The 27,177-nt window shown below is 44.6% G+C and overlaps 1 protein-coding gene across 4 annotated transcripts in view; it reads right to left on the bottom strand.

The window, feature by feature from the left end:
- LOC126322565 (putative FERM domain-containing protein FRMD8P1) overlaps window positions 1-27,177 on the bottom strand; it is a 327,086-nt gene that overhangs the window by 170,402 nt on the left and 129,507 nt on the right. For all 4 annotated transcript variants that reach the window (XM_049994510.1, XM_049994465.1, XM_049994577.1 and 1 more), the window contains one exon: window positions 551-876. In XM_049994510.1, coding sequence (XP_049850467.1) covers window positions 551-876 — 326 coding nt within the window. The remainder of the gene's footprint in view (window positions 1-550; window positions 877-27,177) is intronic.

Genomic DNA, 27,177 nt, shown 5'->3' with positions numbered 1-27,177 from the left:
TCGCAGGCAGGTGCTCTGCCGTCTGAGCTACCCGTCCTCACAGCTTCAATAGTGCCAGTACCTCGTCACCTACCTTCCAAATTTCACAGAAGCTCTTCTGCGAACGGGTCGCGAGTCGTGCTCGGTCGGCTCAGACGGTAGAACACCTACCCGCGAAAGAAAAAGGTCCCGAGTTCGAGTCTCGGCCCGGCACACGGTTTTACTCTGCCGGGAAGTTTCATATCAGCGCACACTCCAGTGCAGAGTGAAAATCTCATTCTGGAACAGTGAAGGAATCGGTATGGGTTTGCACTTCTGAAACAACAAAGGAAGCGTGCACGATCCTTTTATTTATGATTGGCGCACTTTATAGACAGGCACGCCCGCTTGAGGGTTAATACAATCTCTAGCAGCTGCTTCTCTTTGCTGATGTGTACCGTGACACTTTCCACGTGCATAGCAGTTTTACTTCATAGTGGAAGCTACAGAGCAATGTGAACGAGTGTAGTGTCTGGACGTCTGTACCCTATTAGTTGATAATGTAAAGTGAAGGATGAGAGCTGGTACTAACAGCGTGGCGGCGAGACCTGCGACACGCGCCGGTCGTCCCCGGGGACGTCGGCGCACCTGCCGGCTCCGCAGTCCTGCTGGCGGTCGGCCGCGGGGGCGGCCACGTGCGGGTGTGGGTGGGCGTGCAGCGGCCGCTCCCACTCGCGCTCCACGTCGTGGCGGTAGCTGCCGGCGGCCACGTGGGCGGGCGCCGGCGGGGGCGGCTTCTCCCTCTCGAACCTCTGCGACACCGTGTACAGCGCGCCCACCTCGTCGAACTTCGGTTCGGAGTTTATGTTGTAGTCGCCACGTACGTACTCATCGCGGCTCCGATCCCTCAAGTACTCACTGCAACAGCACATTCGTCTGTATTAAAATCAGTCTCGTATCGGAACCAACCGCTACAACTTGCAGACTCCGTAACATATCTCGGGGTATTCCTTGACAAACAGCTAAACTATAAGAGTCATCTTCAGCACCTACTAAACAAAACAAGACGAAGACAAAACCTCAACAGACAAGTCCAAGGCCGACTGCACGGATGTTCCACCAGGACAGCCATACACACGTACGAAACATTCGTCAGACCTATTTACGAGTACGCCTCAGCGCCACTAGGCGGTATACCGAAGACTGTACCAAAATAAACTATACGCAACAGAGCGACGACTGTTGCGCAGCATCGCAAGACTACCACCTCGCACCCCAACCAATGAAGTATACCAGATCACAGACATGACACGGCTCCAGACAAGACTCGCCAACCTCAGAGCAAGATATGGATCCCATATCCCCCACAAAAGACCAAACGGGGAAGACATACTGACAAACAACCACCAACGACACGACGACGAAAATTTAAATGCATCTATCCAGCGCGTACAGCAGCTCAAAACACCTCCAAAATATTCCCCGACATAGCACCATCAATGACACAACTGACTCATCTTGAAACAACCCCACCTCGCCTAGACGATAACGCACCAAAACCCACATCCAAAACACCGCAACGGCTCCACACCGCACAAAACACACAGGTATCACACAGAAAAACACAACATCGACACACACAAAACACAACAAAAGAGAACAAGAACAATCATAGACTAAGGAAAATATTGTAATACCCAACTCCGAGTACTGTAGTAACAGGAAAGGAGAACCTGTTACGTAGACGTGAGTGAAAACACAAAAATACGAACACCACAACACATAACACTCCTGCACAAGCAAGCGGAAAAAAAACAATGTAAACCATTACTCAATGACACATCTCTCATCTATTTTTATTTATATTTCAATTATTTTAATTTATAATGTTACCAATCACCTATTTATATGTTAATGAACCAAAAAAAACAATATTACGTATAGCATGTATTCAAAAATATAAGTTATGTACAATAAATAAAATAAAGATGTAAACCTCTGGCTGATGAAGGGCAGGAGAAGAAATGAAACGTGCCAAAAAAATGTATACTGCTGTAAAAAAATTAGTACACCCTTTTATAGAATTCTAATTACTCACAATTTACTGTCGTAGCAGTGCATATGGAGTACACGAAATGATTGTATTCACACATCGACAGCACAACCGGTTACCAGGTATCGACCCGTGCCGAAACAATCATTCAGTACGTGGTGTAGCTTCCGTGGGCAGCAAGCACTGACTCTGGCATCGAGTCAGTCGTACAGAAGGCGAATTGCTCGATTTGTTGGTGCACTTCTGTAAGAATTGTCGGTCGATGAGTCTCACAAGTCTCTTCTCGTCCCAACATACCCTACACGTGCTAGAAGGGAGACAAAACTGCACATTGTGCTGGCCAGGGAGGTTGCTGCACATCCTACGGAGTGGTCGAGTTTCACAGGCTGCGTGTGGGTGTGTAATACCCTGCTGCAACAACGCATCACCTTTGTGTTGTAAGAACGCGAAAGAACAGGCCTAATAACAGGCGGTGCATTTCTCCAGAAATACCAAAGGTGAAAGAGAGTTGCAGCTTATCACACCGCAAACTATAAGGCCTGGGGTGTGTCCAGTGCATCTCGGATGAATGCACTCTATGTGGCAGCGCTCACCAGACCTATGCCGTGCGCATAAAGAACCGTCACTCGCATACAGGCAGAATCTCTCTTCATCGGCGAAGACTTCAGTGCGCCATTCCAAATAGACACTCTAACACCACCAGTCAAGCCGTGTATTCCCTATTAAAGAGGAGACACAGACAGCACTCTGGTAGCTGCACCACCACTATGCTATGTGTCGGCAAACAACATCGACACCATTACGAGCGCATCGACTGTCCTGGTGGCATGTGCCGTCATCGGATCAAAATCTATGTCATCTTTCCAGATGTACTATTTTTTTCCCCTCAGCAATGTATGTAGACTTTTCAAAAACAATTTAACTTTACACTTGCTACAGAATTAGACTTGCATGCCTTAAAATGATGCCATAAACAAGAATGGGCATTTGACAACCACACTGAGTAGCTTTCTGAAATTTTTACATGACTGTCTGCAACTTGGAAAGCTGTCAAATGGAAAGGTGACAACTTTCTTTATAATTTTTGTATATTCAACTGGTATCAGAGATACAAAATTTTTCTAAATATTCAACCACACAAATGCGTAAGGTCAATACCCTAACAATTGTCAGTTATGTGCTCAAGTTACAGGCACAAATAATAGGAGTTGGCCAGTGAATACCCAACTGTTCTTAACAGTTTGTTAACTAGTTATTTTGTATGCAAGTGGTCCAGAACAGTTTGGGATTTTTGCACTGTCTCTTATTAAGAGAAACAATGAGAATCTTCCAAAGCATTCATTCATTTTGCTTATGGAACAATAGTCAAGTGATAATGGTTGGACAGATGAGGCAAATGCTATTGCTGTATACATAATTCAATATTTTGAGCACTTTATTCATTAGAACTGGTGGGACAGAGTGCAAACTGAAAGAAAGATCCAGGGCATAAATATTAAGCTTTTATCAAAGCAGTATGTTGACAATCCTCTTCCGCAACCAACCATAATTTGGTTTTGGTTTATATTACCGGAAAAGCACCTTTACCAGTTTTGAATTTATACAACCATTGTCTGATGGGACATGTGCTTTTATTGAAACACACAGGTACAGTGCTTACACGTACATAGATGAGAGATGGCTGCCCAGAACACTTGTTTCCAGAATCTTTCTATCTTCTCTGATTTCGTTCACATTTTTGCAGTGATACAATTCTAGATTGTCATTTGATGACACATATTACCTACACGTCACGTATTTTGACTCACTTTCAAACATACAAAAACAAATTCAGTGTAGTTGTGACGCATTTGAATGTCAAAAGTCGTATGGTGCAGCCGTACAACACAAATTCATGACGATTCAGGAAATGGAGGCATACATTACTACTAATATATACGTAACAACATTTATTTAAGTATTCATCATTAATAGATATGTGGCGACGTCATTTATCCACTGCGCCAAAAACAGCGGGTGAAAGCTGTAGCTGACAGATATTTATCTTTGTCGCAGTCGGCTTGGTTACGAGTTGTTTATTCTTGTCAGTTTTTGATCTGTGCTTAAAAAATAAAATGTTTTCTCATCTCATGAAAAAGCTGTTACTTCATAAAATACACTCCTGGAAATTGAAATAAGAACACCGTGAATTCATTGTCCCAGGAAGGGGAAACTTTATTGACACATTCCTGGGGTCAGATACATCACATGATCACACTGACTGAACCACAGGCACATATACACAGGTAACAGAGCATGCACAATGTCGGCACTAGTACAGTGTATATCGACCTTTCGCAGCAATGCAGGCTGCTATTCTCCCATGGAGACGATCGTAGAGATGCTGGTTATAGTCCTGTGGAACGGCTTGCCATGCCATTTCCACCTGGCGCCTCAGTTGGACCAGCGTTCGTGCTGGACGTGCAGACCGCGTGAGACGACGCTTCATCCAGTCCCAAACATGCTCAATGGGGGACAGATCCGGAGATCTTGCTGGCCAGGGTAGTTGACTTACACCTTCTAGAGCACGTTGGGTGGCACGGGATACATGCGGACGTGCATTGTCCTGTTGGAACAGCAAGTTCCCTTGCCAGTCTAGGAATGGTAGAACGATGGGTTCGATGACGGTTTGGATGTACCGTGCACTATTCAGTGTCCCCTCGACGATCACGAGAGGTGTACGGCCAGTGTAGGAGATCGCTCCCCACACCATGATGCCGGGTGTTGGCCCTGTGTGCCTCGGTCGTATGCAGTCCTGATTGTGGCGCTCACCTGCACGGCGCCAAACACGCATACGACCATCATTGGCACCAAGGCAGAAGCGACTTTCATCGCTGAAGACGACACGTCTCCATTCGTCCCTCCATTCACGCCTGTCGCGACACCACTGGAGGCGGGCTGCACGATGTTGGGGCGTGAGCGGAAGACGGCCTAACGGTGTGCGGGACCGTAGCCCAGCTTCATGGAGACGGTTGCGAATGGTCCTCGCCGATAGCCCAGGAGGAACAGTGTCCCTAATTTGCTGGGAAGTGGCGGTGCGGTCCCCTACGGCACTGCATATGATCGTACGCTCTTGGCGTGCGTCGCTGCGGTCCGGTCCCAGGTCGACGGGCACGTGCACCTTCCGCCGACCTTGGCGACAACATCGATGTACTGTGGAGGCCTCACGCCCCACGTGTTGAGCAATTCGGCGGTACGTCCACCCGGCCTCCCGCATGCCCACTATACGCCCTCGCTTAAAGTCCGTCAACTGCACATACGGTTCACGTCCACGCTGTCGCGGCATGCTGCCAGTGTTAAAGACTGCGATGGAGCTCCGTATGCCACGGCAAACTGGCTGACAGCGCGGTTCCTGGTGTGTCCGCTGTGCCGTGCGTGTGATCATTGCTTGTACAGCCCTCTCGCAGTGTCCGGAGCAAGTATGGTGGGTCTGACACACCAGTGTCAATGTGTTCTTTTTTCCATTTCCAGGAGTGTATAAAGGCTCCCATAGTGGCGACCCGGAAAAATCGTAGCAGAAGCATAAGGAAAATATATATACCGACGAGAATAACGAATTCGGAGACAAAAGCATGGGGCAGTGGAATCAAGATTGAAGACTACAGTCTGTTCGACCAAGGATGGCGGTCCACGCCCTTTGATTCGCTACAAAACGGAACGACAGACGTTAACGCAAAAGATGGGAGCACGTACGCGCGGCACGGTAATGTTAAGCTTTCCGCGCTCTGGCCGACGCGCCCCCAGCTTTGGTTTACGCAGGCTGAATGCATGTTTCGGCACCGTGGGGTGTCTAACAACACTGACAAATTTAATATACTGGTTTCACAGCTAAATTTAGAAGTGATAGAGCAAGTAGAAGAAACCTTGTCGCAACCAAATAACTTTGTGCTAAAGGGAGCTCTCATATAGCATTATACGTTGTCACCACATTTGCGACTACAAAAAATTTTCGCATACGAAGATTTGGGCGACAAGGCTCCGTCACAAGTACTCAAAGCCTTACGTACATTAGCCGGCCCGGAACTCCTACCTGAAGAGTCTTTACATCTAATATGTTTCGTAAACTTCCTGCCAACATCCGTGCCGTCATTGCAGCAGAAACAGATTTACAATTGCAAGTCTTAGCAAAAGAGGCAGACACCATCGCAAACACCTTAACTGATTGACACAGGTTCAGAAGTCAGTGTTTATCCAAGAAAGCGAGGTGATATACTCACGACAACAACGCAACATGTGCTGACTGCGGCAAACAATTCCAGAATATTTACCTATGGTGAGAAACAGTTGGCATTACATCTGAATTCTAACTTCCATCCAAAATGGACTTTTGTGGTTGCTGATGTGCCGAGTCCTATAACTGGAGCGGACTTTTTACGGAACTACCGACGTATGCCCGACCTGGTTAACCGTCGTTTGGTGACAGTTCCCACAGAAGCGATACTGCCTACTGCGTCTTCCGCGTCGGTTCAAGTGCAGTGCGATGTGCCCGTGTCTTTCCGCACCAAGATTTCCGGCTCCTCTACCGCGTCATCCGCGTCGGGATATGGTGATGCGATTCCGTACCCGCAACTAAGCGGGGTGCACACGTGTGCGTCACGCAAGAAGACGCCCGACAGTCGCAACGATTCGTATACTGTAGGCAATATCAGAGAACTGTCGGAGGAATCACTTTTTCGTAAACTGCTTCAAGACTTTCCAGCACTTACCGAACCCGTCAACGCAACCAGGAAATGCAGACACAACACTCAACGCCACATCAGCACGACACAAGGTCAACCCGTTGCCTTCCGCCCGCGGCGTCTGCCTCCAGAGAAGCTGCTCGCGGCGCGAGCTGAGTTCGACAGACTTCTAAAAACAGTTATTGTAAGTAGGTCTGATAGTTCATGGGCATCTCCAGTTCACATGGTCCGTAAGAAAGACGATTCATGGAGAGTACGTGGAGACTACAGGGCGCTCAATGCCCGCAGAATTCCCGACCGCTACCCAGTACCCAATGTGACTGATTTTAACAGTACGATTAGCAATGCCAAAATATTTAGTGTGATTGATTGCGCCAAAGCATTTTCCCTGATTCACATGGCTCCATCTGACATTAAAAAACAGCAGTTATCACACCATTCGGCTTGTTTGAGTACAATTTTATGCCATTTGGCCTCAGAAACGCTGCCCAAACATGGCAAAGATTCATGCATGAGGTGCTTCGAGAATTACCATTCGTATTTTGTTATGTGGACGACATTTTAGTATTCTCTGGTTCTGTATATCAGCATGTCGAACATCTGCGGCAGCGTTTCCGCCGTCTGACAGAATAAGGCATAATTATTAGCAAAATAAAGTGCACGTTTGAAAACGCGAGGTTAAGTTCCTGGGATATTTGGTTTCAGCAGCAGGCCTGTCACCTTTGCCTGAGCGGGTTGAAGCAGTACAACAGATTCCCCTTCCCACAACTTACAAAGGACTTCGCAGATTTTTAGGCATGCTCAACTATTACAGACGTCACTTACCTAAATTAGCTGCCGCCTAAGAGCCACTCACAACGTTACTTGCAGGTAAAAATACAAGAGGAAATCGTAAAATCCCATGGAGACCAGATGCTGAAGCAGCTTTCCGTGACTTAAAGAAATGTCTTTCTCGGGCAACACTACTGAGACATCCAAGATTGAGCGCCCCTTTAGCGCTCATGGTTGATGCGAGCCAAACAGCAGTGGGTGCAGCGCTACAGCAAGAAGTTGATGGCAGCCGCTAGCATTTTTCTCTAAAAATCTGACTCGACAGCAGCAAAAATGGAGTGCTATTGACCGTGAGTTGCTAGCTATTTACTTAGCCATAAAGCATTCTCGCACGTCTGTCGAGGGGAGGCACTTTGCAATTTTTACCGATCACAAGCCGTTAGTAGCTATATTTCAACGAGACACAGAGCTCAATTCACCACGTCAGTGCAGGGAAGTCGAGTACATTGCACAGTTCACAACTGACGTGCGACACATTTCAGGAAAAGACAACCTGGTCGCAGATTGCCTGTCTATGAATTGTGCCAGTTTAAATTCAATTCGTTGGACCGAGTCAGCGTCTAAACAACGAGAAGATTGTTTCTTGCGCCGTCTAATAGAGGAACAGAGAACTGCGCTGCAGCTGAGACGTGTGTCTGTCCCAAATGTTCCAGACGGAATTTGGTGTGATGTAGCAAAAGGAAAGGAGCGACCTTACATACCAGAACAATATCGTCGCGAGATTTTTAATGCACTACATAACCTATCACATCCAGGAGTACGAGCTACAGCCAAGTTAGTTTCCTCCAAAGTAGTGTGGCCTGGAATACAAAAAGGTTGTCGTGCATGGGCGCGTGCATGCCTAACATGCCAGCGTAATAAAATCAGCAGACATGTCTTTGCACCTATTGCTGACTTCCCGACGCCATCTGCAAGATTTTCACATATACATGTGGACATTGTGGGCCCGCTATCGTGCTCTTCAGAACAACGCTAGTTGCTCACAATCATTGATCGTATTACCAGGTGGCCAGAAGTAGTTGTAATAGAAGACATTTCTGCGGAGTCGGTTTGCAAAAGCACTGTTGCATTCATGGTTCTCCAGGTTTGGCGTTCCGCAAAACATAACAACAGATCGCGGAAGGCAGTTTGAAAGCCAACTTTTCAATGAACTTTTACTACTGTGCCGGTGCAACCATCTACGCACCACAAGCTATCATCCATCTAGTAATGGAATGGTGGAACGACTACACCGCACTCTCAAAGCTGCATTAAAGTGTAGTTCCACTTCATGGCCTGGAGCACTACCACTCGTCCTACTCGGATTGAGAACGGCCGTGAAGGAGGACTTACAGTGCTCTTCCGCAGAATTGGTTTATGGCGAGCAGTTGAGGGTTCCTGGAGAATTTATCGTTCCAGCATCTACACAGCCGTTCGCCCCTGAGCTATGCACGCAATTCGCGAGACAACTCAGTGTTAGAATGAGAAACATCAAACCCACTAACCCTGTCAGACATGGAGACCGGAGAGTGTATGTACATACCTGCAAGCAACGTCCCACGTGTGGCTTATGGATGATACGGTGCGCCCGCCGCTTGTTTCGCCTTACTCTGGACCATACAGGGTAATCACAAGAGGAAGCCACAGCTTCAAAATCGATAAGGATGGTAAAGAAGAGACAGTCTCAATTGAGCGGCTTAAACCTGCTTACACCGAAGAGGGTACACTCCTTCCTCGGTCTGCAAAATCACCCTCAATCGTGGAGGCCAAAGAAACAGCAGACAGTCTCGCCGAGCCCTCGGTTTCAGAGGAGGCCAATGAAGCAGCAAGTGCAGAACAGGAGCAGCCATTGCCTGCACCAGATGTTTTGACGAGAGTCGGTAGAAACATCAAGTGCAAGTTTCCCCACATACCTGGTGCACCCGGTTTCAAAAGGAGGGGGGCTGATGTGGCGACGTCATTTATCCACTGCGCCAAAAACAGCGGGTGAAAGCTGCAGCTGATATATATTTATCTTTGGCGTAGTCGGCTTGGTTACGAATTGTTTATTCTTGTTAGTTTTTGATCTGTGCTTAAAAAATAAAATGTTTTCTCATCTCATGAAAAAGCTGTTACTTCATAAAATATAAAGGCTCCCATAGATATATTAATGTGTGTTGTTATGTACAAAGGTATATTATATGTAAAACTGTTAATATTAGCATAAAAATCCAAATATCTCTTGCACACTGTGCAGCTGTAGATGAAAGTGAATCAATAAATCTAATCTAAATCTAAGTCAAATTCAAACAACTATAAATACAAGATGGCGGAAAGTATACAGGCTGTGGCAAAACGCTCCGCATTTAACGATAATTTTATCTGTACCAAGTGTCTTTTGAGTAGTGATAAAAGGGCTCCGAATATGCTCAACATTTCAGAAATGGAACCACTCTGAATGTTTCACGCGAGCCGATAATAAGGAAATAACGTATGACTATGTTACGAAGTGTAATGGCCGTGAATCGGTAATTCAAATGTGCATTGAAGGTGCGGAACTTTCTGTATCAGAATCACTGCTCAGTGAATTAAAAGACGCCAGAAATTACGTAAAGATGCTTGAAGATTCATTAAGTTACATTAAACAAAACTCTGTGAAATCGAGAAGTAATGAACCGTCGCAAGACACTGTGTGCGACTCAGATTTCCGTCCTATGCTTAAACTGATGAATTATCATGTACCGCCACGTAATAGTGGCAAAACTTCGACGCCTAGTATAACTGATTCCAAGTCTATAAAGAAAACAAAGAATGACAAGGCAGCTCTTGCCTATGTAAAGGGCCGAGGAATAAACGTGAAATCAGTATATCTTCCGACAGTCATGGCAGAGGAATCAGAAACATTTTACGAAGTAATCACAGTGTAAACACCACCAGTGTCATCCAACCATGAGCTCCTATGTGTCAAGTTGTTAAGAACTGCTCCAATAAAGAATGGTGCACGGTAGTAATAGCAGGTGCTAACGACGTGTACAAAGATGAACTCAAAGGAAAGAAGCCACTAGGTGCTTAATGAAAACACTCAGATCACGGCACAAGCAAACAACGATTGTTGTGGGAATTCCACACAGGCACGACCTTCCTGATTTCTCCTGTGTGAAAAAAGAGATCCAGAAACCCAACAGATCGTATTAACAAAATCTGCCAAGCCTTTCAGAACGCATTATTTCTCCCTACAGGGAACACGGACGGTGAATTCTTTACCAGACATGGCAAGCACTTTCAATAGGAAGGGAAAATCATTCCTCAGTAAAAAAAAAAAAAAATCGTTGAAATTTTGAGAAGTGCTCATTGCACACCTGATTTAACAACCATTCCTCTACCTCAGACAGTACTAGCAGTTTCGCAGAACGCTAATCATAGTCAATCAAAGTGTAGTGAAGTGTCCCAAACCACAGGAACAGAATCAGAAGATTGCTTCCACACTGACAATAGGCCTACATAATCAGTGTCAACGCCAGATACCTCTCGAGGAAGTTACCCAAGAAAAAAGCATCTTGAATACAGGTGCACAAGTCCCAGCTTCTGTTATAAATACAGAAGAAACAACACCAGCAGCAGTGTACATTGACCAGGGCAGAACGAAAACTGTACCGCCTCCTCGCCCAAATGATTTTTTAGTAGAAAACAGAGCAAAGCAGAATAACACGAGATAAACAGAGTCAGAACTTTATTTGAGGTGAGTGGTTCATCAGAAATGACTAAAAGCAGTAGCTGCAGTAAGTAAATTAAATCCAACCTTCTGCCATTTCATATAATATATCCTAATGTTCAGTCTCTGACTAACAAGTTGCAAGAACTAGAAATAATACAGTGTTCCAACCTAAATGTTGATGTTACCTGCATAACAGAACATTTGCTAGAAGAACCGCAAATAGAAACACTAAAGATCCCTGGTTTTTCCCTAATCAGTTCATTTTGCATGTTTTATTATAAACATGGAGCGATAGCTATCTTTGAAAAGCAGAATTAAAGGTATAAAATAATCCAAACATATCCTGAACTGAATAAAGAAAAAAGTTTTTGAAATGGCAGCTACTGAACTTACCGACATTCATCTAGTTGTTACAACTATATACAGGTCCCCTGATACTGACATAGAGGGAATTCCTGTGTGAATTTGAAATGATTTTAAATATTGTACAAATGAAGAAAAAGAAAAGACTTCGGCATAGACTTTTTGAAACCCTCAAACTACAAAGATGAATTACTATATATGACAAAGAGTTAATCACTAGGCATAGTAAAACTGCACCAGACCAAATTTTTATTCAAGAAACCTTTTCTCCATACAGTAGTGAAGCAGTGATCAGGAGACTGTGTTGTTTTCACTGGAATTATGTTCAGAGAAAATATCTCCTCTTAAAATAACTAAGTGCAGGGATTTCAGCGATGGCAATATAGCAAACTTTTGCAACATATTAAGCTGAGAAACATGGGATGAGGTGTTAAATGAAACAGATGTAAAAAGAATGTTTGATAACGTTCATGGATCAAATAAGTACTACACTACTGTCCATTAAAATTGCTACACCAAGAAGAAATGCAGATGATTAACGGGTATTCATGGGACAAATATATTATACTAGAACTGACATGTGATTACATTTTTACGCAATTTGGGTGCATGGATCCTGAGAAATCAGTACCCAGAACCACCACCTCTGGCCGTAATAACGGCCTTGATACGCCTGGACATTGAGTCAAACAGAGCTTGGATGGCGTGTATAGGTACACCTGCCCATGCAGTTTCAACACGATATCACAGTTCATCAAGAGGAGTGACTGGCGTATTGTGACGAGCTAGTTGCTCGGCCACCATTGACCAGACGTTTTCAATTGGTCAGAGATCTGGAGAATGTGCTGGCCAGGGTAGCAGTCGAACATTTTCTATATCCAGAAAGGCCCGTACGGGACTGCAACATGCGGTCGTGCATTACCCTGCTGAAATGTAGGGTTTCGCAGGTATCGAATTAAGGGTAGAGCCCCGGGTCAACTGTTCAAAGTGCCGTCAATGTGAACAAGAGATGACTGAGACGTGTAACCAATGGTACCCCATACCATCACGCCGGATGATACGCCAGTATGGCGATGACAAATACTCGCTTCCAATGTGCGTTCACCGCGATGTCGCCAAGCACGGATGCGACCATCATGATGCTGTAAACAGAACCTGGATTCATCCGAAAAAATGACGTTTTGCCATTCGTGCACCCACGTTCGTAGTTGAGTACACCATCGCAGGTGCTCCTGTCTCTCTCTGATGCAGCGTCATGGGTAACCGCAGCCATGGTCTCCGAGCTGATAGTCCATGCTGCTGCGAACGTCGTCGAACTGTTCGTGCAGATGGTTGTTGTCTTGCAAACGTCCCCATCTGTTGACTCAGGGATCGAGACGTGACTGCACGATCCGTTACAGCCATGCGGAAAAGATGCCTGTCATGGTTCAAATGGCTCTATGGTACTAACTTCTGAGGTCATCAGTCCCCTATAACTACTTAAACCAAACTAACCTAAGGACATCACAAATATCCATGCCCGAGGCAGGATTCGAACCTGCGACCGTAGCGTTCGAGCGGATCCAGCCTGTAGCGCCTAGAACCGATCGGCCATCCCGGCCGGCGATGCCTGTCATCTAGACTGGTAGTGATAGGAGGCCGTTGGGATCCAGTACGGTGGTCCATATTACCCTCCAGGGCCCAACGATTCCATATTCTGCTAGAAGTCATTGGATCTCGACCAACGCGAGCAGCAGTGTCGCGATACGATAAACCGCAATCGCGATAGGCTACAATCCGACCTCTATCAAAGTCGGAAACGTAATGGTACGCATTTCCCCTCCTTATACGAGGCATCACAACAACGTTTCACCAGGCAACGATGGTAAACTGCTGTTTGTGTACGAGAGATCGGTTGGAAACTTTCCTCACGTCAGCACGTTGTAGGTGTCGCCACCGGCGCCAACCTTGTGCGAATGCTCTGAAAAGCTAATAATTTGCATATCATAGCATCTTCTTCCTGTCGGTTAAATTTCGCGTCTCTCGCACGTCATCTTTGTGGTGTAGCAATTTTAATGGCTAGTAGTGTATTTTGATACAGTCTTCCCACTAAAGCAACGTAAATTAAACCAAACAGGAACAAAAGTTGGATTACTAAAGGTGTAGAAATCTCCAGTGCAAGGAAAATATTTCTAAATTTGTATAAAAAACAACATATCATTAGAAATGCAAAATTATATCAAAGAATACAGTAAGATCAAATGTTCAAATATATGTGAAACATTGTGGGACTTAACTGTTAAGGGCATCAGTCCCTAAACAGTAAGATCTACCACAAAGTTATTAAAGAGGCAAAGAAAAGGGGAAATGATGAATATACCCACAAATCAAAAAACAAAACACGGACCGCATGGAATATCATCAGATCTGAAACACACACAAAACCAGTGGCAAAAAATCTGGAAAACAAACAAGTATCTGATGCTACCTCGGTAGTTAATATCTTGAATTACTTTGGCGAAGCTGCAAATGATCTTATCCAAAGCAACTTTCAGAATACTAATATGCACTACATTGAGAACTGTAAACTACCATGGGGTCTATGTTTCTCAAGCAGGTCACACAGAGTGAGCTCATACTGGCAATGAGCTCATTAAAAAAAACTTTCATGTTGTTGTGACGAGATTCCAGATTGTATTATAAACCAAACAAGATATCATATTGTAGAACCTCTATAACATATTCTTAATCAATCCGTTTCCACAGGTACCTTACCAAATCTTCTAAAGATTGCAAAAGTAGCCCCTTGCACAAAAAGGGAGCCACAGACAATGTTAACGATTACAGACCTGTAGCACAGGTTAGTGGCTTCTCAAAGATCTTTGAGAAGCTCTTTTATAATAGGTTGCTAGAGTTTGTTAACAAAAACTCATTGCTGTCAAATCATCAGCATGGCTTCAGGCAAACTAGATCCTCAGCCACAGCAGTCTCTGAATATTTGCATTCCATTCTATAAGCTGTAGATGAAAAGGAAATGGCCACTGGAATATTCTTGGACCTATCCAAAGCATTTGACATTTTAAATCATGGTATCCTACTACGTAAGTTAGAAAGAAAGGGAATTAAATGTATTCCAAATGAATGGATTAGATCACATCTTACTAGCCAGCAACAAAAAAGTTGTTCTCAAACAAGACACAATAACTGAAAACATTTCAAGAAGAACAACATACACATCAGAAGAAACTACCATCAAATATGGAGTACCACAAGGATCAACATTAGGACTTATTTTCTTTCTTTTGTATAGTGATGATCTGAATGACACTGTCCATGCCAAACAGAAAACTTTATTTGCAGATGATACTGGTATTTTGATTACAGGGTCACACTAAAAAGAGCTTCAGTTAACTACAGATGGATCATTGCTGGAGCTAACACACTAGTTTGAAAAAAATAAACTTATAATTAACACTGGTAAAACGGCCATGAACTTTCATATTTCCCACTATAAACAACAAAATGGGCACACACTGAAAATAAACAACAAAATAGTTTGCAGAATCATCTGCAACATAAAGAGGCGTGGTTCATGTTGCTCTCTTTTTCTTCCATGCCTATATATATTTGAAACAATAATCTTTGTAAGAAAATATTGAAGAACCTCCAATGTCTATCAGCTGAACAGCTCTGTGCACAATTACACAAAAAGAAATGGCAATAACATTCATGTCTCATATGCCAGAACATCAGTCTACCAGAAGAGTGTCCTTCATAGAGGCACACAATTGTATAACCACCTTGTTAAAAAAAAGCTGATGTCATATCCGATGGCCCACAGTTTCTTCTCCGTAAATGAATACCTCTCAGAATGAAACAGACTTTTATAATGTTAAATTAATAAACAGTTTATGGAACTTATTTGCTTATTAAAGTGTACTAGTTGTACATGTAACGTTGTACTGATGTAGATATTTGTAGCCCACAGCATTGTATTGATCTTATTTATGTGTGTGTGTGTGTGTGTGTGTGTGTGTGTGTGTGTGTGTGTGTGTAATTTTTAACTTCCTGTATCATTTATTGACCTGTCCTATACTTGTACAAGATGTCACAGGACCAAAACTAAATAAATAAATAAAACATAACTGTGGCTGGTAGGTACCTTCTGGAGGTGACGCATTTACTACTGCCAATACAAACACTTCAAGATAAAAGTGCTGACATTATCCTAGCTTTTGCAGTTGTTAGTTCTTTCACAGGAAGGAGAGAGGGCTACAACAGGGAAGTTCAAAAAGAAAGGAACGGTCTCTAAGACACCTTGGATGAGAGGACGAGGGCATAAGAGGATGTGGGTGGGTGTGGGGATGGGGTGGAGAGGGTGGGGGGAGCATCAGAGAGAGTACGAGGTCTGAGATGGTATACTGGTAAGTGCCATAAGCAGCTTCGGCCCAGAGAGGATAACGACAGAGTGAGATGTAAAGACATGTTTAGGGGATCTTCATTCACCCTCTCTCTGTCCTACTGTCATGCACCCTTCCTTATCTGTATAATTGTTTTGCATTTTATTTGCTCTCATTTTGTAAAGAATGTGCACCTGATAATTTAACAATATGGATAATTTTTTATTTGTGCTCTATATTGATGAATTTTATTATTCACTGGCCATTTCTCAATTAGTACTGACAATCTTTCAGTTTACTTGGAAACAGGGTAGTTAATAAATGATAGTCACTATTTTTGATAGCCAAAGAAAATGCCAGGATGACAATTTTAGTGAGTAAAGACAGGTTTGTTTCAAAATTAATGTAGCTTATTGAAAGCCCTCACTCCCCTCTTTTCAATAAAAATTTGATTTTTTTCAAAAACTTCTGATTTAAAAAGTTACTGATACTGAAAAAGTATGTGTTTCAGATAGCTCAAATCTTAAATAATGGCTATTTCCAAAATTCTTTATATTAGTCTGGTAGTTTTCCTAGTTACAAAAATACTAACTTCCATGCAAATAAGTTGTCAGTTTACTAATTATTTGATCTGATCACTTGCATTTTTTGGGCATGTTTGGCAGGCTTGTGAATCACCGCAGAAGCAGAAGTCATTTATACAAAAGAGTAACAATAATTTTGTCCTTTTTCTTGTAATAGGAGTCACAGTTAAATGGACAACTCTTATGCTTATTATACTTTTCTACTCTCTCATTATACTTTTCTACTCTCTACTTCTGCTTTCTTCTATGTTAATAATTATAAAATAAGAACCAATTTCGATTTTTAATCCTAAGCATGTCTCAAAAGTAGGTGTACAAGGCGGTCTGGAATAAGCTGCCAAAATGTAAACTTAGTGTTAGAAGACAATGAGCTGGCAACAGTCATCTGTAATGTCAATATATCCAAGTCGCTACCAGTCACTTGGACGATAACGCCTGTTATGCCAATGTTGAACAGGCAGTTTTGAGTTAAAGTATATACAATCAGTTCGCCAAATATGCACGTGAGCAGCTATTACGTACAGTGACTATTAGTCTGTAGCGCTTTTCCATTAGTTTCATAAACACAACAGAGAACTGAGTCATCAATAATGTTCACAACAATCTTCCAATGCTCGGGTAAATATTTTATTTGGCTGTGGAAATCACGTGGTCTTGAGGCAAAAATCTCGTCGAGCCACATTCCGAGCACATTATCATCTGGAAAGGAAGTTCTTTGAAGGTTGTTCGATAGAGAGTGAAAAAGATGAAAATCTGAGGGTGCATGATCAGGTGATAAAGATGGGTGTGGAATGACTTCTCAACCCCTACTCCTGTGTAGCACTTTTTGTCAGTTGAGCAGAACACGGGCGGGTGTTTATCGTGGAGTAACATCACTTCACGCGGTCTACCTGATTGTTGTTCTCAGACTGTATCTGCAATGTGTCTCAGCTGTTGAGAATAAATGTCAACAGTGATGGTTACACCTCGGAAAATCAAATTGTAGTATACCACACCGCTGCTGTTCTAACGGACGCATAACATTATCTTTCGCAGACACAAGCAGGTCTTCGTACAGAAAGTTGCTGCTTTGTTTGGGTCCAACCATTCCATTCCTTAATTTACGTAAACGTAAAGGTACCATTTCTCATCACCAGTTAGGTCAGGAGCCAGTTGATGACGAGCACGCAGAGGGGCACATGTGGCCACCTGCTGATTCCTGTGATTTTCCCTTAGACCATGTGCTATCCATACACCAAATTTTGAGCCTTTCTCAATGCATGCAAATGTCGTACAATGCGGAATGATCACTGTTCTCATTTTCCAGTTCTCGACTACACTGACGTGGGTCATTGTCATCTTATGCTTTTAAATTATCTTCATCAAGCCCCAAAGGTAGTCCTGAATGTAGAGAGCGACCAATGTAAAATCCTCCTTAAACTGAGAAAACATTTTTTGCCATGTTCTGTCCAATGGCATTATTCACTTACGTCGTGCAAATGTCTCTGGCTGTCTCCATTGCTCTGACCCCTCTATTTAACACAAACAGAAGAATATGTTGAAACTGTTACGATTTACCCACTTGACATACAATTTTTAGCGTCCACAGCTCCACTCACTATCTACAATTATCAAAATGACAATATATAAACTCAAATAGCAACAGTGAACTACAAATAAAACGTTAACAATCGATAAGTAAACCCTTAGGGAATGAAACACCAACATGCAAAACAAAAATGCTATTCACTTATGCACCAACGCGATAATTAAAACTGACTTCAAGGTACTCATCAGTCAGAACTTGGTAATGAACGAGTACAATAAATGCATTTGTAGTTTACGCGATGTAATGACTTATGATAAATTGACTACCTACATTCTTGATTAAGAACCACCATCGATATATTACTAATGTTAATAAATGTGAAAACACTACAATTTATGTTATTCAGTGTTGTGTTCTTCATTTAAAAAAAAAACTTGTCACTAATCCAAATAATAACAGGAAGACAAAAACACCGAAATGAAGCATCACTTTTACCTACGTCAGTAGCCATTCCATCCCTCTCTCCACCTCATGGACGAACTGGCAGTTCGAAAACCTCGGCCTCTGCTGCCACTTTCACTTTTACACGTGTGTCTGTCGGCGGTTCTTTACGTTTTGCCGCCTGAAAATGCTGCTCTTGTCTTCAAAGATATCTTTAATCTTACTACAGATGAATCTACACTCCTGGAAATTGAAATAAGAACACCGTGAATTCATTGTCCCAGGAAGGGGAAACTTTATTGACACATTCCTGGGGTCAGATACATCACATGATCACACTGACAGAACCACAGGCACATAGACACAGGCAACAGAGCATGCACAATGTCGGCACTAGTACAGTGTATATCCACCTTTCGCAGCAATGCAGGCTGCTATTCTCCCATGGAGACGATCGTAGAGATGCTGGATGCAGTCCTGTGGAACGGCTTGCCATGCCATTTCCACCTGGCGCCTCAGTTGGACCAGCGTTCGTGCTGGACGTGCAGACCGCGTGAGACGACGCTTCATCCAGTCCCAAACATGCTCAATGGGGGACAGATCCGGAGATCTTGCTGGCCAGGTAGTTGACTTACACCTTCTAGAGCACGTTGGGTGGCACGGGATACATGCGGACGTGCATTGTCCTATTGGAACAGCAAGTTCCCTTGCCGGTCTAGGAATGGTAGAACGATGGGTTCGATGACGGTTTGGATGTACCGTGCACTATTCAGTGTCCCCTCGACGATCACCAGAGGTGTACGGCCAGTGTAGGAGATCGCTCCCCACACCATGATGCCGGGTGTTGGCCCTGTGTGCCTCGGTCGTATGCAGTCCTGATTGTGGCGCTCACCTGCACGGCGCCAAATACGCATACGACCATCATTGGCACCAAGGCAGAAGCGACTCTCATCGCTGAAGACGACACGTCTCCATTCGTCCCTCCATTCACGCCTGTCGCGACACCACTGAAGGCGGGCTGCACGATGTTGGGGCGTGAGCGGAAGACGGCCTAACGGTGTGCAGGACCGTAGCCCAGCTTCATTGAGACAGTTGCGAATGGTCCTCGCCGATACCCCAGGAGGAACAGTGTCCCTAGTTTGCTGGGAAGTGGCGGTGCGGTCCCCTACGGCACTGCATATGATCCTACGCTCTTGGCGTGCGTCGCTGCGGTCCGGTCCCAGGTCGACGGGCACGTGCACCTTCCGCCGACCACTGGCGACAACATCGATGTACTGTGGAGACCTCACGCCCCACGTGTTGAGCAATTCGGCGGTACGTCCACCCGGCCTCCCACATGCCCACTATACGCCCTCGCTCAAAGTCCGTCAACTGCACATATGGTTCACGTCCACGCTGTCGCGGCATGCTACCAGTGTTAAAGACTGCGATGGAGCTCCGTATGCCACGGCAAACTGGCTGACACTGACGGCGGCGGTGTACAAATGCTGCGCAGCTAGCGCCATTCGACGGCCAACACCGCGTTTCCTGGTGTGTCCGCTGTGCCGTGCGTGTGATCATTGCTTGTACAGCCCTCTCGCAGTGTCTGGAGGAAGTATGGTGGGTCTGACAAACCGGTGTCAATGTGTTCTTTTTTCCATTTCCAGGAGTGTAGAAATTAAAATTTTACAGTTTAGGCGAGTTTTGAACACATGACCCTCCATGCAACAGTCTAGGATCATAACCACTACACAAAGAGACTGTGCTACTCAGCTTCTTCTGCGACATTGTTCCCTCCTTAAGAGAACAGCGTTGCTGTTTTACGTCCTAGTTCGGGCACAAGTCATCGGTCCTGCATACTACGATTCCCAATGACTGATGTTCGCCCTGACGGTGATCTTCTTAGAACTTCCCTTGCCGCTACGCTCTTTGTCACCTTTCCGCATGTTACCTGTCACTGGAGCTTCGAATTTACCCTGACTTGCAGGATCCTTATAGGCTTCATTCGAAGGACGTGTACCGTATCTCCAATCTTTCATCGTCTTCAAAGGAACATCAGACAACTGTCTTACAACCGTATAAGGTCCGAAGTACCGCCTGAGGAGCTTCTTAGAGAGATCAACCTTCTGAACAGAAGTGAAGATCCATAAGAGGTCACCAGGCTGGTAGACAACAGTGCGCTGGGTGCCTATTCTGTATCTTTCCGCCACTGTGCCGATTGTTTCGGTACTCAAGGGCCCGAACGCTCTAGTACTCGAATTTGAGCCCCTGCATTATTCAGTATGCATTTCGGAAGCGGTACCGTTCGGGTCTAGAGCACCGAAGCGCTGTTGTCGGTTCGCGTCGAGCAAGCCAATGAAAAGCGAGCGGCTGCAGAATCGCGCATGCGCACTGCAGCGCGCACAGCGCCACGAGCACACAGCGGGTAGCCGACGACACAGGCGCGCTGCTCTTCCAAGTACCGAAAATTGCGTTTACATTGCCATAACGCATGACGCCGCATTCCATCGAGCTGACGTGTCCGCCTTCATCGCCCTTGCCTCCTCCCTGACAGCATCAGGCGCAGCATATCCATTTCCACTCTGAATATATTTACAACAGGTAGTACACTGCGCTCGTTAGTGATCGCGCAATTTCTGTCGGGATGCTTAAGATTTGCGCCAGGTACCATGCTTTCGACAGGATCGTAGTGTTTATCACGTCCATTTTCTGATGGATTGTTAGTTTCCGGTTCTCGTGCTGTCTGGAGAGACCTCTTATGGTGTGTAGCACGTCCCTCCAGTTGTATGCGGCCATTCTAAGTGGACAAGACTGAAAAAATATTCCAAGAACTTTATGGCTTTCTGCTATTTTGTACCACTACCTGTCTGGTTTGAGTCGTTGATTCCCGATCGGCAGTAGTACTGTTTTTCTGGGGTTAGTTTGGGCGCCTGACGGTTTTTGGAATGTGTTCGTGATGGTTTCCACTCTCCCTGGCACCCCATGCTCGGGAAGCGAGAAAGCGACCACAAGCCCACAAGGTGCAAACGCAGTCCACCGACCTGACGTGTCCGCCTTCATTGCTCTTGCCTCCTCCTTAACAGTATCAGGCGCCGTATATTCATTTCTATGATTCTCAACTGAAATGCATAGAAATTATTACAGTTTCCCTGACCGCATGTTTCCGTGCATGCATAATAACGATAGAGTAGTTGACTGTATTCTGCAGATTGTAAATGCCGTGCCGCATTATGTCATCTAATTCTTGTTTACACTGACATCGTGTTTTGGATTTTACGTTCCGAAAATGAGTTAGGAATGGGGTGTAGTACCACATTGTACTAGTACATCTATAAAAACACCCGAAAAATTGATTCTGAAAGTTTCAAACAATAAGAAGATAAACAGAATGTGGTTATAACTCGCTCCTAGAGATCCAAATGATTAACTACCCCACTTCCCTATATGATACGTCAACGATTTGGGTCTTAAAAACAAAATTGAAAAAACGCATTTTCGAGAGCTCCTGCAGTTCGTCGAAGTTTATAACATGCATCTCCTGAATGGAAATGTTTCGTGTATGGTGCTGCAGCCTAAAAATATTACGCCAGAGATCTTTCGTCTCTGTCTACTGTTGTTGCGGATTCGACCGCAGATAAACAGTTGTGAGAAGCAAGATTATGAATATGACTGTTGCTAGTTGCATTCCCAGTTGCATTCGGTTGTTTCACTCACAGCAAATTCATCTCCAGCAATATCATATTTCGTTTTTTAAACACACAGAAATCACGAAATCATTACTGAGAAAGTGCGCTCTTACGTGTAAGTAATAACGAATATTGCAGAAAAATCTGAACTTACACATATAACAATGTCCGAGAACGTGTTGTATTTTTGAAGAGGCAAAAACATTTTTTTGCACCCATCCGTGCGCGAACCCGTGTCCTTTCAAGCGCATTCCTGCGCGCTAACCACTTTTTTTTGCAATTTTTTGGTCATGACATTCTACAGTAGTGCATAATTTTCAACTCACATTGAAACGTAATAAAACAAACTAAAATTAATTACAGTTTTCTTGACATTTTGGAAGAGATCCAAGTCTTGCCCAGAGAGTGATTTTCGTCATTTGATCGTAAGTGTTTTTCAAAGATCAAATTTTCTCTCGTTTCTCCATGTTCTGAATCGCATCATCGAAAATGGAGTTCACATGACGGTTCTTCCGAGGAAGTTAGCGCATGTAGCGTAGCAATTGTTCATGTGTAGTAGCTTGTGATGCTGGTTGGAGATGTACGTCCGAAAATCTCCTTCGCTCCTTTCTTTACCGGACAGTAGATAAAATACCACGTGTCCCTTCAACCAGTTAATGGCATTTTTCTTCGACGTGGGGTATAGTTCTTCTTCCGGGTATAAGAGGAACGTTGGCGTTATCAAATACAGCGGTTTTCCTGAATAGTTGCTAATTTTTTCTGATTGACAAATTGATGATCATTTGTGTCACCCAGGTTGCAAGTGGTACACAAAGGGGAATCAGCCAGACGAATAGATTGTAGTCTGGAGTTTGTTGGAAATTTCCTATTCACAAAATAATACCACAATGACCGCACTATTGTTGGTAAATGCGGGTGGTGTGTATTCCTCCAGATATCATGCTAAAGAGGGACCGTCGTATTTTTGTTCTATGATGTTCTAGGTCTGAAAGTTCATTAAAGTTTGGTATATTTGTTGACTTCGATGACATCTTTCTCGGGTGTTCCCAGTCTAATGTAGCTATATTCTGCGAAGAAATTTTTGCGATGGTAAAGTTCATTTGGGATGTGGTGAACGTCAATTGGGGCGTCCTGGATGACCGGTGCTATTTCATTTAACAGAAATGCGGCAACATTATTGACTGACTGCTTCCACAGTTTATATGTCTCACCGACGTACAATGCTTGTGCTTTATTGTACACGCCTGTTAGGTTCAGTAGACCGTTCTCAGTTGTTAGAGTCAACGTTTGGTACTTGACTTTGAAGATGTGGCCGTGGCTGACGAAGTGGCCAAAAGCAGCCAAAATCCCGTTGCCCCGCACTGGCAGGTCTTTATTTTAGAGTATAAATAGATGTTAACGAGAGCCACTCTCTGTACCTCATCAGGAGTTCGGAGGTTGAGCTGAAGTACACACACACGGATGGTCCACGAGTGCGAACTCTTAATCCACTTCCAATATTCATTATGCCAGATTTATATCCATTCAGTTTCGCGCCAGATACTAGTTCATATTTCGGCATTTGCCCTGCAGACAATCCCATGGCTGCGTGTAGTGAATCCTTGGAGGTTGTGGCTCTGGCGAAAAAGCAATAGCTCGATTGTTATTGCAAAGAGCGGCATAGACATCGGGCAGCCTTGTTGCTCCGGATTTTTCATTGCAATGGGCTTACTGGACTGACCGTTTACCATAGCTGTCGATGTTGAATTCTGCAGAAGATTTGCAATAACGTTGATAAAACCTTGCAGAAAGTTCATGGCATGCATGGTGTGAACACTTTCTTAAAGTCCAAAGATACGATGGTGCAATTTATTTTACAGGCTGCGGCAATGGAAATAATACTTGAAAGCTGTAAGCACGTTTCGATAATTACTAACTAAATCATTTGTGGGAAAAAGTACACAAAGTCACTAGTAACGTCAGTTCACACTCATGTAGTATACATAAGCAGAGCCGATGTCTTGATATTTAATGATCTTTTAAACTCTTATTTGCATGAAATTAACATGTATATTGAGAATATTGACTGAAAACGTTTCATTTTTGATGTAATCATTCATAGTAACAACCTAACCTGAGCATATTTCTAACACAGGAAAAAAATTTATCATGAACTCACTTTCCAACTGGATGTGTCCTCTGGTGATTCTTCAGTAACACAATCACTAAATCCAAAGCTAAAACCGCTAAATATGTTAAAAATAACAAATTATAATTGTACATAAACCACAGCTCACTGATCGACAGGGCCACACCGAAATCCAAAACCTCTTGGTACAATTGTCGTAAAATCGGTGGGAGGACCGTTCGGTAACAGGACTCAGAAGCTTACTGAATAGGATATTTGCATAAAGAATCGAAAATGACGTCACTACCGAGACTAACCTACTACATCCATCGGTAGGAACGATACAGGATAGCGGCCCTGGCTCGCATCATACCTTCGGCAATCGTTTTTTGAGCCTGCAGTGCGGAATCGAGGTAACTGCCGAGCTTCCTCAGCTCTGGTTAACACCTGAGGCCCTATTCTGTATCGTTCATACCGATCGGTGTAGTAGATTAGTCTCGGTAGTGACGTTATTTGCGGTTCTTTATCCAAATATCCTATTCAGTAAGCTTCTGAGACTTGTTACCGAACGGTCCTCCGACCGACTTTATGACAATTGTACCGAGGGTTTTTGGATTTTGGTTGTGGCCCTGTCGATTGGTGAGCCGCGGTTTATGTAATACTATAATTTATTTTAAAGATACACTCCTGGAAATGGAAAAAAGAACACATTGACACCGGTGTGTCAGATCCACCATACTTGCTCCGGACACTGCGAGAGGGCTGTACAAGCAATGATCACACGCACGGCACAGCGGACACACCAGGAAACGCGGTGTTGGCCGTCGAATGGCGCTAGCTGCGCAGCATTTGTTCACCGCCGCCGTCAGTGTCAGCCAGTTTGCCGTGCCATACGGAGCTCCATCGCAGTCTTTAACACTGGTAGGATGCCGCGACAGCGTGGACGTGAACTGTATGTGCAGTTGACGGACTTTGAGCGAGGGCGTATAGTGGGCATGCGAGAGGCCGGGTGGACGTACCGCCGAATTCCTCAACACGTGGGGCGTGAGGTCTCCACAGTACATCGATGTTGTCGCCAGTGGTCGGCGGAAGGTGCACGTGCCCGTCGACCTGGGACCGGACCGCAGCGACGCACGGATGCACGCCAAGACCGTAGGATCCTACGCAGTGCCGTAGGGGACCGCACCGCCACTTCCCAGCAAATTAGGGACACTGTTGGTCCTGGGGTATCGGCGAGGACCATTCGCAACCGTCTCCATGAAGCTGGGCTACGGTCCCGCACACCGTTAGGCCGTCTTCCGCTCACGCCCCAACATCGTGCAGCCCGCCTTCAGTGGTGTCGCGACAGGCGTGAATGGAGGGACGAATGGAGACGTGTCGTCTTCAGCGATGAAAGTCGCTTCTACCTTGGTGCCAATGATGGTCGTATGCGTGTTTGGCGCCATGCAGGTGAGCGCCACAATCAGGACTGCATACGATCGAGGCACACAGGGCCAACACCCGGCATCATGGTGTGGGGAGCGATCTCCTACACTGGCCATACACCTCTGGTGATCGTCGAGGGGACACTGAATACTGCACGGTACATCCAAACCGTCATCGGACCCATCGTTCTACCATTCCTAGACCGGCAAGGGAACTTTCTGTTCCAACAGGACAATGCACGTCCGCATGTATCCCGTGCCACCCAACGTGCTCTAGAAGGTGTAAGTCAACTAACCTGACCAGAAAGATCTCCGGATCTGTCCCCCATTGAGCATGTTTGGGACTGGATGAAGCGTCGTCTCACGCGGTCTGCACGTCCAGCACGAACGCTGGTCCAACTGAGGCGCCAGGTGGAAATGGCACGGCAAGCCGTTCCACAGGACTACATCCAGCATCTCTACGATCGTCTCCATGGGAGAATAGCAGCCTGCATTGCTGTGAAAGGTGGTTATACACTGTACTAGTGCCGACATTGTGCATGCTCTGTTGCCTGTGTCTATGTGCCTGTGGTTCTGTCAGTGTGATCATGTGATGTATCTGACCCCAGGAATGTGTCAATAAAGTTTCCCCTTCCTGGGACAATGAATTCACGGTGTTCTTATTTCAATTTCCAGGAGTGTATTTTGTGGTTTTTGCTTTGGATTTAGTGACTGTGTTACTAAAGAATCACCAGAGGACACATCCGGTTGGAAAGTGAGTTCATAATAGACTATTTTTCTTTGTTAGAAATATGGTTAGGATAGGTTGTTACTGTGAATGATTACATAAAAAAAGTTTTCGGTCAACATTCTGTCAAAATAAGTGTTGTTTTTATGCAAATAAGAGTTTTGTTGTTGTTGTGGTCTTCAGTCCTGAGACTGGTTTGATGTAGCTCTCCATGCTACTCTATCCTGTGCAAGATTCTTCATCTCCCAGTCCCTACTGCAACCTACATCCTTCTGAATCTGCTTAGTGTATTCATCTCTTGGTCTCCCTCTGCGATTTTTACCCTCCACTCTGCCCTCCAATACTAAACTGGTGATCCCTTGATGCCTCAGAACATGTCCTACCAACCGATCCCTTCCTCTAGTCAAGTTGTGCCACAAACTCCTCTTCTCGCCAATTCTATTCAGTACCTCTTCATTAGTTATGTGATCTACCCATCTAATCTTCAGCATTCTTCTGTAGCACCACATTTCGAAAGCTTCTATTCTCTTCTTGTGCAAACTATTTATCGTCCATGTTTCACTTCCATACATGGCTAAACTCCATACAAATAGTTTCAGAAACGACTTCCTGACACTTAAATCTATACTCGATGATAACAAATTTCTCTTCTTCAGAAACGCTTTCCTTGCCATTGCCAGTCTACATTTTATATCCTCTCTACTTCGACCATCATCAGTTATTTAA

The sequence above is a fragment of the Schistocerca gregaria genome, chromosome 1 (assembly GCF_023897955.1).
Source record: "Schistocerca gregaria isolate iqSchGreg1 chromosome 1, iqSchGreg1.2, whole genome shotgun sequence".
In the NCBI taxonomy this organism is placed as follows: Eukaryota; Metazoa; Arthropoda; class Insecta; order Orthoptera; family Acrididae; genus Schistocerca; species Schistocerca gregaria.
This window is presented reverse-complemented; position numbering and strand designations above follow the sequence as displayed.